This window comes from Podarcis vaucheri (genome assembly GCF_965113315.1).
Source record: "Podarcis vaucheri genome assembly, chromosome: Z".
NCBI lineage: Eukaryota > Metazoa > Chordata > Lepidosauria > Squamata > Lacertidae > Podarcis > Podarcis vaucheri.
The window spans coordinates 34,150,985-34,163,414 of record NC_138758.1 but is presented as its reverse complement, the minus strand read 5'-3'; the positions used below and the strand labels follow the sequence as shown (position 1 = coordinate 34,163,414).

Sequence of the window (12,430 nt, the reverse complement as noted above, 5' to 3'; positions counted from 1 at the left end):
CATTCACCACAGCAATAGAAACAAAACAAAATACAGCATGTACTGCATTAGCTATGTATTAGAGGTGTACACCAAAGAGTCTTCTCTGAGATAGCATAATGTATGAATCGGACTGCCCGGTGTCTCACATGAGTGCTCATGAAGTGTTGGAGATGCGATGTACCCCCCCCCACCCACCCGCAGAGCATATACTCAAAGGCAAACCCAAGTTTGCTAAAACATAATGTGTGTAAAGGTCCTCTGCAACTTACTTTGTCCATTTTGGCTAGCTCCCCACCGAGTCCCCATACTGCAAACAGGAGGACTGAGGCTGAATGAGAGAACAGGCTTCCTTAAGCCAACTTGATGAGTTCATGGCACAAATGACACTAGAACCAGATGTTTCCTGGGTCATATCTCCTATTCATACCAGTTGGACTAGTACTTGGGAGAGCCAGATTCAAATTCCCCATTCAGCCGTTGGGTGACCTTGGGCCAGTCACTGTCTCTCGGCCTGACCCAGGGTTGTTGTGAAAATGAAAATATGGGGCAGGAACCATGGACCTTGAGCTTTTTGTAGAAAAGAGGGGGTTACTCATGTAGCAAAAAAATACATAGATAAATTACAGAAGCTGTCGATAAATCTGAGTGACAGATGCAAGACTCTCCAGTTTTTTTCCTCAGCTCTAACAGAAAGCTGTCAATGGAGTTTTGAAAACATTTTAAAAGATTGCTGCTGTTGCAAAAACTGAGCTTACCAATATGACAGCCTTTGTCAAAAATGTTAGGAACTCTTCATTTGAGGCAAGGAACAAAAAAGTGTGTGTGGTTTTTGTAGCGGGGTGGGCGTGGGGAGGAGAGGAGAGATATGAATATCAAAAAGCTCCATCATATCTGGATGAGGTGAAGTGGCTGGTTAAGATCTGCCGAGGTGACGTCATCCTTCCTGTTTTCTTCAACATACAGTGGTGCCTCGCAAGACGAAATTAATTCATTCCGCGAATTTTTTCATCTAGCGAATTTTTCGTCTTGCGAAGCACTGTTTCCCATAGGAATGCATTGAAAATCAATTAATGCGTTCCTATGGTCAAAAAAAGTCCAAACAAAGCCAAATTTGGTACAACAAGAGTTTATTAAGTGCTCTTTAAAGTCACACATACTGTAAAGAGCATTTCAAAATTCAAACCCAGAATTTTTTTAAAAAAACAGCAGAGTGGCCCAATGGTCACAGAAAATCATAAAAATGCAGGGGGAAAAAAGCTTCCAGATTCTTGCAAACCCCTCCCCAACTGTTCCCCCAGCCACCCAGCACACAGAAATTCAAATCCAGAATTTTTTTTAAAAAAACAGCAGAGTGGCCCAATGGTCACAGAAAATCATAAAAATGCAGAAAAAAACACACAAGCTTCCAGATTCTTGCAAACCCCTTCCCCACACCAAGTCCTTGAATTCCAAACACCCCAACCCAAAATCCAACCCCCCCCAAAAAAAAAGTTTTAAAAGTTTAACTTACCAAATGGCTGCAAAAGAAGTTTTGGAAAAGCTTCAAAAATCACCAAAGTCTTTAAAAACCTCAAAAAAGGCTACTATGTACACTGCGTTCTATGAGTTGCTCCTCGAAGTCAAGTCGCAACTGTATTAACGGTGTTAAGAAAAAGGAAACAAACTTGCAATACGTTTTCGTCTTGCGAAGCAGCTCAAAAACGGAAAACCCTTTCGTCTAGCGAGTTTTCCGTCTTGCGAGGCATTCATCTTGCGGGGCACCACTGTACTTTTCTAAGCAACAACTTCTAGGCTTTTAACCTGCCTTTAAAAACTGCTTTAAAATCCAGCAGGTACTGACAGTAATTAGGAAGGCATTTAGATGAGTATAAATAGCCAGGGCACTTTTCTGGATCATTCATGGCTGGGGGAAGAAGGAAGAGGATGGTGATGAGGAAGGGACGGGTGGAGCCTGACGCTCTTAATGTAGCTGCCTCTCAGTCTACCTCATAGGGTTGTTGTGAGGATAAAAGAGCGCAAGGGAAGTGTGTACACACCACCTTGAGCTTCTTGGGGGGAAAGTGGGATATAAATGTGATAAATAATGATAATGATAACAACTTCACAATATGAGACCAGGATGCAGCTAACTCCACACAGGGCCTGGATCCCTCTTTAGCCACTGGGGCATGATGGATTGTCTTAAAATGCTAGTCCTACTTAGAGTAGCCCTATTGGGAAACAGTGGACATTACTAAATCAGATCTATGGATTTCATTGGGTTTACTATGAGTAGTACTTGATTACAATTTTATAGAATAAAAATAAATGCAGCCAGAGAGACAGAGAAAGACAGAGACAATGTGCTATAGTTAGAGTGTCAGACTTGGACCTGAGCCATGAAAGTCACTGGGTGCTGACTTTCGGCCAGTCATTGCTTCTCAGCCTATCCTACCTCACAAGGTTGTTGCTATTTGTTGACCCACAAAACCACATAGTCTTTGACTGGGCTGCAGCTAAGGAACTCCCTGTAAATTATAGTTTCTGCACAGGCTTTGGCACTGAAGGTACCGCAATGGGTTGTCTCCAAATGCTCATCCTACTTAGAGCAGACCCACTGGGAAATAAATGGGCATGTGGGGATTAAATTGGGGGGGGGGGCAATGTGTGCAACTAGGTGCTTCTTAGAGAAAAAGGTGGAATGCAAATGCAATAAATAAAACAATAAATAAATAGTAACCAACTGAGTTCTACTCAGAGTATACCTGCTGAAATTAATGGATGTCCATTATTTCCTTTGAGGAAAAGGTGGGATAGAAATGCAAACAATTTATCAATAAATCACATGCACTCAATTTCAATAGAAACAGAAATTTCAAAACCAATGCAGAGAATAATGTAATTATATCTATGCGACTTTTTTAAAAAAAAACAAACCCACAATGCTGCTCATTTTCACTTGCATGATTTCCATTCCTGACTTCAGATGAACATGCGGATTGGGGGGCAATTTCTGTTCCCATTTCTGATAGAATTTTCCAACATCTTTGGTGGGCACTGAACAGTCCTTGTTTGGCTGTTGGGGGAAAGTCCCACTCCTTTGTTTGTTTGTTTGTTTGTTTGTTTGTTTGTTTACACTCCGGCAAACCTCAGGATCACCCTGAGACTCCTGCTGTTTCACTCCATGTATGGGTGAAATGTTTTTCAGCTACAAAAGTGACAGCACTCAGAGAAATGGATCAGAAGTCGAATACAGAACGTGATCTCCGTCTCACCCTAATGGACATGTTCAGACTCTTATTTGCTTCCTCTTATAGGGACCCCGTGGTTTGCTGGGACCCAAGGGACCTCCAGGACCCCCAGGACCTCCAGTGAGTAGCATTAATTTTTTAGTGTCTCCTCCCCCTGGCTTTGGAGCACGTCCTCATCTTACAAAAGAGTCATCTTAGCTGAGATAGCAAAATAATAATAATCAATGCTCCCACCCCCCTGTTTCTGTCCTATCAGATGTTACAATGTTGTAATGGAGGGGATTTAAGTAATTGGAGAAGAGCAATAGTGCATTGATGTAGTATTGTCCCTGGGGAGCTTATGGGAAATAAAAATGGGAGCAGGGGCATAGGTCAGTGGTCAGACAGTTGCTTTGCATGCAGAAGGAGCCAGGTTCAATTCCTAGAGGCACCTTCAGGTGCGGTTGGGAAAGACTCCTTGCCTGAAAACCTGAAATGGTGCTGCTGCCAGTCAGTGTAGTTAATTCTGAGCTAGACACCCTACAGATTCGCTGCTAGAGATGTGAGCAGGCAACAGTTTCCAATCCATTCTGTGTTGGTCATGCTGTTTTTGTTCCACTACAGTTCCACTTCCTCTGAAACCTATACTAAGGTTACCAGACATCCCCGTTTCCCGGGGACAGTCCCCAGATTTACAAATCAGTCCCCTGACATAATCCACTTATTAGGAGGAAGTTGAAAAGTGCTCCCAGAGTCACTGAAAAAAATCTGGTAAACTTAACCTATACTGTATGTCCCTCTGTCCTCTGTGGCTGAAACCTATGTGATAAATCATGTGATGAATTTCAATGGAAGGGAAATGTCAATAAAACGTTGCAGAAAATTAACACAATTAATGGAGCGATAGTGACTACCACTCACAAACGCAGGATTTCCTATCTTCCTACGTTTGCAAGCTCTCCAAGGGGCACAGAGGCATTCCTGCCTCTGTGCCTGTTGATTGGAAGGAGAGAGTGCTGTGATCCCTGCAGAGAGATGGCATCCAACCTCTTGGAGGCTGACTGATTAGGGCAAATGGGACACTGCCCCACTATTTTTGCTCTGAGTTTGGCCAGCCTCCACCCGCTTTCCTTCTTATAGAATGTGTGGCTCTGGCTGTCATTGTTTCTGGCTCTGGCTCCCATTTGCTGTGGCTCCTCCCACTGTTGGTCTTCTCACCTTCTGTCCCCATGGGAACCAGCCTCACTGATCCAAGGTGGTGTGGAGTCTCCTCGGCTGGAAGTTTTTAAGCAGAGGTTGGATGGCCATCTGTCAGGGATTCTTCAGCTGTGATTCCTGCATTGCAGGAGTTTGGACTAGATGACCAACGGGGTTCTTCCCAACTCTGCAATTCTATGATTCTACGTACCTCATCTGTAGCTAGAGCTGATCATGACACACTGGCAGTTCTGTTACAGCACGAATGGGGAACCTTTGACCCTCCAGATGTTGCCAGCGTACAACTCCTATTAGCCCCTAGCAAGCATGGTCAATTATGGGAGTTGTAGTTCAGCAATATTTAGTGGGTCAACATTTCCCCACACCTTTATGCCCTGTGTTTTGGGAATATTAGCCAGTTAGGAAGTTGGATCAGGTCTGGAGCTTCTTGGTTCTGTTTGATTTTCTCAGAAGATGCTGAAAACGTCTCACTTTGCCTTGATTACCTATATTAAATTTCCTCCCAGGGCATAGCTGGCATGGATGGGCAGACGGGTCCCAAAGGGAGTGTGGTAAGTTCTTTCCTCCACTCTGTTTAACTATCCAGGTTTCGTGTGTATGTGTTGTGTAAATTACATTTACTAATTGCTTTCCTGAGCTGTGTTCTTTTCACAGCCGGTGAATGTTCAAGGTGCTGTTTTCTGGAAGGAAATGGTTGCTAATTAATTTTTAATTTGAAATTGATTTTCCAGTAGTGTTGCACATCCCTTCCCTTTGTGCGGGCAATATATCAACTAACACACTGGGGTAATTTATGGGCATCAAAACAGCCTTACACCAAATGCCAGTCTCTCTCGCTCCTTCTTCCTTCCTCCCCCCTCTCATTCTCTCTGATACACATAGCATTTGTCAGTGTGCTGGGTTGTATGTATGACTTATTCATCCCATGCAGTAGGGCACTGAGAAGGAACACTAGAATTTGTGGCCATCTAATGAACTTAATGTTGGAAGATTCAGGACAGATTACAGAAAACCATCTTCATGCTGTACAGTTAAAACTATGGAACTCACTCCCCCAGGAGGCAGTGATGGCCACCAGCTTGGATGGCTTTAAAAGAGGATGAGACATGTTCATGGAGGAGAACAAGGCTATCAATGGTAACTAACCAGGATGCCTATGCTCTGCCTCCCCAGCTGGAGGCAGCAGCGCTTCTGAACACCAGTTACAGAAAAGTGCAGGAGGGAAGAGGGGTCTTGTGCATGGGTCCTGCTTGCAGGTTTCCCATAATGAGCACCAGGCTGGTCACTGCAAGGACAGGGTGCTGGATGAGATGGGGCCCCTCTGGCCTAATCCTGATGTTCTTGTGTGATGTTCTAATCAACCCCTTTCATTAGGAGCAGAGGAGAATCTCAGCTGAGTTTGCAGCTAAGTGCAAACCCTACCCAACTTGGATGGCTTTAACAGGGCATTGGACAAATTTTGGTGGCTGCTAACCATTAAGGTTACGTTCCACCTCCACAGTCAGAGGCTATAATGCTTCTGAATACCAGTTGTTGGGAATCCTGCATGTGATTCCTGCATTGTCTTGAGCTAAATGACATTTTGAGCCCTTTTAACTCTACAGTTCTATGGTTCTATCTATGATTCTATGAATCACAAGTGAGCAGAGTTGCTATTCTGCTCATGTCCCGCTTGGGGGCTTCCCACTGAGGCATCTGGTTGACCACTGTGAGGACAGGAGGCTGCACTAGATGGGCCATTAGCCTGATCAAGCAGATTTTTCTTATGTTCTTAGGGACCTAATTTAACCTCAAAATGATCCTTGTACAATTGTAACAATACTCTACAATGCCCTGTCTTTGTTGTAATTGCTTTTGGGTTTGTCTGAAATTAATGAAATGCACAGTGTTTTCTGGGCATATGGATTTTAAATTTGGTCTTCTTCTTCTTCAGGGTCCTCAAGGTGAGCCGGGACCCCCAGGTCAACAAGGAACTCCAGGTGCTCAGGTGAGAGAATGTTTTTTGAGCCAAGTGAAAAGAAAAACCTTTGTGTCCATTAGATTGAAGTGCATGATGCAAAATTGGGGGTCAGTCATCTTGCTGCAGGATTGGAAAATGGAGATCAAAAGGAGTTTCGTTTTCCTACTGTGGTTTAATTGCTGTGTCAGGAAACTGCTGCATTTAGGGAAGCAACAAAGCTCAGTGATAGGACACCTTTGTTGCAGGCAGGAGATCCCAGGGTCAGTCCCTGGTATCTCTAGGTAGGAATGAGAAAGACCCATTTCAAAGTGCTGGTACTGACGTATAAAGCCTTAGATGGCCCAGGACCTCAGGACCTCAAAGACTATGTATCCTCATGGTAATCATCCTCTGGGCCTCTTCTTCACGTGCTTCCTCCATGAGAGCTCCAGGGGGTGGCAACACAAGAAATGGCATTTTCTGCAGTGGCTCCCCATTTGTGGAATACTCTCCCCAGGAAGGCTTGCCTGGTGCCTTCATTAAATATCTTTAGGCACCAGGAGAAAAAGTTCCTCTAACCAGGCCTTCGTTCTATAGTCTTATATTGAATGGGGGGGTAGTGGTTTGTTTTTGTGTTTGTTTTTATTATGTATTTTGTGTTCTCGTTTCATATTTTTATGTCATGAACCACCCTGTGATTTTGGATGAAGGACCATATACAAATTTAATAAATAAGAATAATAGATTTATATGTGTTATTTTATAATGAGTTAATTTAATCATTGTTACTGAACACCAGATGTTATCAAACTGTTCACATGCAGCAGATGTACATTTTCCATAGTTCTTAGTGATCATAATTTTTGCTGCTGTTATAATTTCCTGATCGTTTTCAGAGATAATATCTTTCAAATAAATACAAATACAACAATTTGGGCTTCTTAGGGTGTATGCTATCCCTATGTGTCTGAAATATCCCTTTGTTTTCTAGGGTCTTCCTGGTCCTCAAGGTGCAATCGGTCCACCCGGAGACAAAGTATGTTAATTAAAAGTAGTTGCTCTTTACAGTATTCTCTGCTGCTCTGAGTGCATATTCAGTCTTTGAATAAGTGTTTGTTTCCATGTTCAACATCTGCTTATTAAGATTTCTGGAGACTGTTCAGACTTGATAGAATCAACCCCAAAACAGTATGTTGTATTCTTGAGTTGCAACTTAGCCAAAGAGTGAGAGACTGAAAACAGAAATCAGCCTCTGGTGAGAGGTTGCTTCTGTAAGGTAAATATACAAAGGGACGCCCTGGGCTATCTTTGTTCATGAACACATGTTCAAAGTGATGTTCTAGCACATACAAATAAACCATTGCGGTTCCATCAGTCTCCACACAAAGAACTTTCCCTCCGAGGTCACATCCACACCACACATGTAAAACATATTTAAGACCCCTGGCTTCAGCAAAAGAATGCTGGGAACTGTAGTTTACCCCTCATGGAGCTACAATTCCCTGAAGCCTCAACAAACAGTATTGGTTCATGCATTGGTTACTTCAAGACTGGATTACTGCAATGCACTCTGTGTGGGGCTTCATCCAGTGCTTGATCCAGAAACTGCAGTAGGTGCACAATGCTGCAGCACAATTGCTGAAGGAGTGAGGCTTTGTCAACATATAGCATCTGTGCTTAGAGATCTGCACTGGTTGCCCGTTTGCTACTGGGTCAAGCATGGGCATAGCCAGGGGGTCAGCTGCCCCCTAAATCAAGAAAATATACAAAAATTCTTAACTAACTGACCAATTGCATCACAGATAACTTGGTTCTGCCCCTCCCATCCCCCGTGGGTCTACTCTGAGTATAGTCAGTGTTGAATATAATCTATAAGATTGAATTGAGATATGATGAATCGTGTCAAGGATCTTTGTAGTCAGAACACTATCAGCAAGGCAGATCAGGTTGATGATGCTTCCATGGTGGACATCAGTTGTAGAAGTGACTCACCTTCCTGTTTCCTTTTTTTCTCCCTTAGGGTCCACTGGGGAAACCTGGACTTCCCGGTATGCCTGGCGCAGACGGTCCCCCGGTAAGCCTTCTTGGGGATTTTTGGTGACCTTTCTTGCTCCCAGGGCAAGGCTGGGGAACCTTTTTCAGTCTGAGGGCCGTGTTCCCTGGTCGATGATCTTCTGGAGGCCACATGCCAGTGGTATAATAATAATAATAATAATAATAATAATAATAATAATAATAATAATAATTTATTACTTATACCCCGCCCATCTGGCTGGGCTTCCCCAGCCACTCTGGGCGGCTTCCAACAAAATATTAAAATACCATAATACATCAAACATTAAAAGCTTCCCTAAACAGGGCTGCCTTCAGATGTCTTCTAAAAGTTTGGTAGTTGTTTTTCTCTTTGACATCTGGTGGGAGGGCGTTCCACAGGGCAGGCGCCACTACCTCAGTGACTGGGCAGAACGATGGGGGTGGAGACGTTCCTTCAGATATACTGGACTGAGTCCAAGGGCTTTAAAGTTCAACACCAACACTCTGAATTGTGCTCGGAAACGTACTGGTAGAAGTAAAAGTCAGAGCCTCTCCACCCTGGGAGGCACTATCACAGTTCAAGGATACAGTCAGACAGAAGCAGCCCAGGAAGGTGTGAAGCTGAGCTGGTGAGAGGTTTGGCATCAAGAGAGTTTGGAGGGCCACATTCACACCCTGGGCCTGAGGATCCTCACTTCTGTTGTAGCAGGCAGCATTCCCTCCTGGGTGACCTTCCGACAGCAACATCCCAGTTGTGGGCAGGGCCAGGGGGAAAGGTGGGTGGAGCAATCAATTGTATTTTTGTACAGTAGGCTAATATATACTAAACTTACAAACTCCTCTTAAACTGGAAGCGTGATGAGAGTTTGCAGACATGTTCCATCCAGCCAAAAACATTTGGGGTATGAAGCGGGGCCAGTGGGGTGTGTTGCCTGGGGAGAGACTCCCAGGCTCCAGATAGATAGACCTGTAGGGCCACATTTGGTAATACAGTGGTACCACGGGATGTGAACGGGATCCGTTCTGGAGCCCTGTTCGCATCCTGAATGGAACACAAGATGTGAAGGCGCAACGGCGCATGCGCAGGTCGCGTTTTGCTGCTTCCACGCATGCGTGTGATGTCATTTTGAGCATCTGTGCATGCGCAAGCGGCGAAACCTGGAAGTAACATGTTCCGTTACTTCCGGGTTGTCGCGGAGTGCAACTCGAACACGCTGAACCCAAAGCACATTCAACTCGAGGTATGACTGTAGTGGAAAGTGCCCATTTTGCATCACTGCCTGATAATGTTCTGTAGAGTGCCATGCCTTGAGTCCAATTTCCCTTGGAAGATCTAAATCATTGTTCTTCAACATTGGGTAGGTGAACTGCAATTCCCATTGTCCCTGTCCATTAACTAAGCTGTCTGGGGATGTTGGGAATTGTAATCCAAGAATGGATGGGAACCCAAGATTGGCGAACACGGATCTAAGCCAGTTTGGGCGGAACCACTGATCTAAGTGACCTTATGGGGTTTATGCAGGGTCAGGCGGTCATTCAGGTAGTAAAACATCAGCTGATGTACCCCCCCCCCATTTTTCTTCACAACAGGGTCACCCTGGCAAGGAAGGTCCACCTGGTGAGAAGGGAAGTCAGGTACGTATCTAGCCTACGGACAACCTTCAGCATGCTTGAATTGTGTTCCTTAGTTAGAAGTGCACTCACACACGAAAACAAAGATCACCACAGCCAATCACAAGCAAACAATCACACCCTAGGCCAACCTCAACCTCTCTCACCACCAAAGGAACACAAGTGAACAACACAAACAACGCTGACACCAAACTCTACACACATAAAACATAACAGAAACACCGCCACCCAACCCCACCCCCATCCATCTTCCCTCTCTCCACCCCCCCTTTTCTTCTCTCTTTCTTTTTTCTTCTCCCCCTAATGCCTCAACAAATGAAATGGATTTGTAAAAATGTTACATGGAAAAAAACAAACCAAAAACGAGGCACTACACTTCTGTAAAACAAGAAAATCCTTAATAAAATATTAAAAAAAACAAACCAGGCTTTCCCCCCCCCAAAAAAAAAGAAGAAGTGTGTGTACGAGGGGGAGTTTAAAGACTGGGACTCAATAATTAGTGAGATCAATATCTGAATGGAACACCCTCCCACAAGAAGCAGGGATGGCCACCAACCTAGATAGCTTTAAAAGAGGATCAGACAAATTCATGGAGGAGAGGGCTATTGGTGGCCACTAGCCCCAATGGCTTTGTTCTGCTTCCACAGCAGACTAAGGCAGCCTTCTGAGTAGAAAGGCCTGTTTCTCCCTCTCTCATTAAACTGGAACACATGAGCATAAGAATAATAGATTCTAAGAATAGAATCATAGGATCATAGAGTTGGAAGGGCCATCTAATCCAACCACCTTCAGTGCAGGAATGACAGCTAATGATGGAGTCCAACAACATCTGGAGGGCTACGAATTCCCCACCCCTCCCTTAAGCAGAATGGATGGAGATGTCTCCTAACAAGCCCCTACAGAGTGAAAGAACACAAGGGAGAAGAGGGAAGGGAGTCTTCCACTCGCCCCTTTCCATTTTAAGGCTACAGGGGGGTGTCGCCTAGCCTTATAGCAACATGAAGGCCTCTCAGTAGTCTCTGTTGAGGCCATGAGTCTGTTTCCCTTCCTCTGCCAGCTGCTGCACCTTAGCACAAGCAGGTCACAGGGGGTTGGTCTAGATCAGTGTTTCCCAACCGGTGTTCCGCGGCACACTAGTGTGCCGTGAGACACTGGCTGGTGTGCCGTGGGAGGGAGGCGGGCGAGTCGGGCGGCGAGAGGCGGCGGCGGCGAGGATCCGCGTCGAGCCGGGGGCGGCTCCGCGGTGGTGGTGCCGAGCGGCGGGGCAGCGCGTGCAAAAGGGAGGAGCGCGAGACAGCGGAGGAGGAGGAGGCCGGCATGTCCGGGCAGCAGCAGCAACAGCAGCAGCAGCAACTCCCGGCGACGGCTCCTCCTCCGCCCGCTATCGCCGCCACCACCACAACAGCCGCCGCCGCCTCAGCTGCCGCCGTCCCTCAGTCCCTCGCTCTGCTGCCTCCTCCCACCCCGGCAAGGGGAAGGGAAAAAACGTTCACTTTTGTGCGTCCCTCCCGGCGTGACGCTGCGCGCTGACGTCACGGGGCGGGGCTTTAATGGTGGTGTGCCGCGAGATTTTTTTCCGGTAAACAGGTGTGCCGTTGCCCAAAAACGTTTGGGAAACACTGGTCTAGATGACTCTTTGGACCCTTCCAACTCTATGATTCTATGGTTTAGCTCCCTCCTCTCCAGCATGAGGGTTGACCATAATTTAGAAAGCTTTGCTCAGGGACTTCAATTATTTGGCTGGCCAGGCTCCACACCCCATCCATTTATTTCCAAAGTATTTCATTATGGGTGTGTGTTTGCCGAGCTGATTGAAGTTCAGAGCAGCCTTGCCTTGGGACTGAAAGAGAGAGAGAGAGCCATGAAGAAATTGCAGCTGCGACTTCACTCGGAGGGCGTCCTGTCCCCATCTTGGCTGCTCACAAGGACAGGAATCTGCAAAGCGTCTGCGCCCACAGAATCCTCAAGCAGGCTCATCCATCATGGAAGTCACTGGCAGGGCTGGAAGTCATTTAGCAAATGGCAGGCAGTCCGCAGGTGTCCCTGGGATGGGAGAGGCTGCCACATTCTCTGCAGATTGCAGGACAGGCTGTCTTGACCTCGGAGCAAAAGCTGCCCACCTAGGACTGTTCTCGTTGACTTGGATATGAGATGATGGAGACACCTGGGGGGTGACGGTGTGGGCTGGTTGGGGGTGGAGAGGAGAGAGGCAGCAGGCACTTCCTTTCTTCAATCTGAGGGAGAACTGGAGCCAAAGTGGAAACCATGTCAATGCGTAAAAATATATATTTTCACATTGAATGGAGGGAGGGGAAGCAACGAGGACTGAGGCATGAGGGGTGAGAAGCTTGAGAAGTACACTGACACACACACTTTGTCTGTCTGTTTCTCTCCCCCCCCAATTTTCTCACACACT

At 45.9% G+C, this 12,430-nt stretch overlaps 1 protein-coding gene across 1 annotated transcript in view; it reads left to right on the top strand.

Annotated features, from left to right (window-relative positions):
- Positions 1-12,430, top strand: part of COL5A1 (collagen type V alpha 1 chain) — a 190,816-nt gene that overhangs the window by 116,139 nt on the left and 62,247 nt on the right. The window contains exons 21-26 of the mRNA XM_082207903.1: positions 3,279-3,332; positions 4,916-4,960; positions 6,343-6,396; positions 7,340-7,384; positions 8,369-8,422; positions 9,973-10,017. Of these exons, the coding sequence (XP_082064029.1) occupies positions 3,279-3,332; positions 4,916-4,960; positions 6,343-6,396; positions 7,340-7,384; positions 8,369-8,422; positions 9,973-10,017 (297 nt within the window). The remainder of the gene's footprint in view (positions 1-3,278; positions 3,333-4,915; positions 4,961-6,342; positions 6,397-7,339; positions 7,385-8,368; positions 8,423-9,972; positions 10,018-12,430) is intronic.